Below are 2,123 nucleotides of genomic sequence, written 5' to 3'. Positions count from 1 at the left end.
CGGTAATCCTGGTAATCCCGGCTGTTCCTTACAGGTTCCATAGACGGCAGCATCCAGGAGGTGAACGTGAGCCCCTGCCCCACGCAGCCCTGCCTGCTCCACAAGGGGACATCCTACAGTATCAATGTCACCTTTGCTAGCAGTAAGTATCGCTTCCTCAGCTGGTGGGCAGGTGATCATCTCTGTGTCCCACTGCTTGGGGCGGGAATGGTGGTTGGAGAGGGGTCTGGGTGGGAAGACGTGGCTGAGACACTTAATTAAGGGCATCCCTTAACTGTGCTCTTGCAGTCTCCAGGGTGTGTGGAGGGGAGGGCATAAGGTAGAAACGTGTTCCCTGTTTTGGTGCCGTGCTTATGCTTCTCACTGTTCCGCAGAGATCGAGAGCCAGGGCAGCCAAGCGAGGGTGTACGGCGAGATGCTGCATGTGGACATACCCTTTCCCATTCCTGAGCCTGACGGATGCAAGTCTGGGATCCAGTGCCCCATTCAAAAGGGCCATTCCTACAGCTACCTGAATAAACTCCCCGTGAAGAGCGAGTACCCTAGTGTAAGTAAGCAGGCAGCTGATCTGCTCCTCAGAGCTTCCTGGGCGTTCCTACCTCTTAGCTTTAAAGATGGGCACTTTGTCCTATGGTAGTGGGGAAAAGGCTAGAAGGCTCCTTGGACTATCTGGTAGCACTTCTGCTGTGAGCACGATTCTTGTTTAAAGTTCCTACTTTGGAATAGAACCAGCAGATGAAGCTGCCTCGAGCTGCCGAGAAGGGGCTTCAGCTGCCCAAGTACCCTCCTGTACTACGTCTCCCTGCAGAGCCTGATGCCAAATGCTCCCAAACTCAGCTCCAGAGTGCTCCCAGTTCAGCTGGGAGGTTGAAGTGTGTTTCTACTCTCTGCTTACCCAGAGAGTGGGGATCCAGGTGCAGTGTGTGGAGGTCTTCTGTCACACGATAGAACCCTCCATCCATGTAAGATACTCCAGGAGTCGCCACGTGAACATGGCCCATGTACAGTGGAAGCAGTGCCCCAGCTCCGTCCTCTATGTGCAGAGGTCCCAGGACCTCCTTGCTCCACACGTGATAACTCCCCTCTGCCTGTGCTTCCCTTACGGTTTCCTGAGCACTCTTATTTCCCTCTGCTATTTCTCTCTTTCAGATTAAACTGATTGTGAAGTGGGAGCTGGTGGATGACCAGGGCCAGATGTTGTTCTGCTGGAAGATACCAGTACAGATCACCAGCTGAGGAGCCCTGCCATTAGTAGGGCTTGGGGAGGGGAAAAACAGAAGAAAACACACACCAAATTCTTTTATATAATAAGCATTTCTTACTGCTTCCTTCAGAGCTCTGTAGCCTCTGAGCAGCCAGAACTGTGTTCCTGCAAGGTCAGCCGTGGGCAGAGGGCTCTTAGCCCAATTAGAGCCCTCTAGGGTGTTCTCACAGCAGCTCAAGGGGGAGCAGTGTGTGCTGCTGAGTGACTGAGCATCATCCTCCAGCTGCTCTGCGGACTCTTTACTTGTTTGAAATGGAGCTGTTGGTCCTCACAGAGGAATTTCTGATGAGCATAGCTAGTGTCTGAGCTGCTACCTGGTAACCCTTCAGTGCCTCTTCTAGAATACCAGCTGTGTCCACCCTCCTGCACCTCTCCTGCTCCTTCGTGACCGGGATGCCCCTGGGACCTGTGTTTGCCCTCCATACAGCTGAAGGAGAGGGAAAGGAAGGAGAGTTTTCCTGAGCTGGCAGTTTGCTCTGTCCTGGCCCCTGCTTGAGCCAGCAGGACTGCAGCTGGGGAAACTTCCTTTTTTGTGGATGCAAAGCCAAATGGTGTTCGACATCTCTGCAGGGATGACTTTTTCTCTAACCAATGGTTTGCACTATTACTAACCTGGAGCTGCTGGGAGCTCCTGAACCTCTTTTTATAACTTTCCTTTTAATAAAAGCTAGACAAAATCTGCTTGTGTTGTCTTCTGTGAGTAGAGAGGAGCAGGAGGAATAGCACAGTGGCTGGATAAATTCTAGTTGGGGTTGTGCTGGTCTTACTTCTCAGCTGATGGCAAGGATGGAGGTGGTTTGCTGGCCTGAGTGTGGGTGATGTATGAGAGCCAGGTACGTCTGCTGCTGGCTGCCAGGGT

General features: G+C 52.5%; 1 protein-coding gene across 1 annotated transcript; it reads left to right on the top strand.

Moving 5' to 3' along the window:
- Window positions 1–39: 39 nt before the first annotated feature.
- NPC2 (Niemann-Pick disease, type C2) lies at window positions 40–1,352 on the top strand (the record flags this gene model as incomplete). Its single annotated transcript, XM_010183183.1, has 3 exons — window positions 40–142; window positions 375–547; window positions 1,150–1,352. Coding segments are annotated over 3 exons (363 nt in total), but the record flags the coding sequence as incomplete, so codon positions are not given.
- Window positions 1,353–2,123: the final 771 nt, after the last annotated feature.

This window comes from Mesitornis unicolor, unplaced genomic scaffold, assembly GCF_000695765.1.
Source record: "Mesitornis unicolor isolate BGI_N332 unplaced genomic scaffold, ASM69576v1 scaffold9224, whole genome shotgun sequence".
Classification (NCBI taxonomy): domain Eukaryota; kingdom Metazoa; phylum Chordata; class Aves; order Mesitornithiformes; family Mesitornithidae; genus Mesitornis; species Mesitornis unicolor.
Note: the sequence above shows the minus strand (reverse complement) of the source record. Positions and strands in the feature narration are given on the sequence as shown.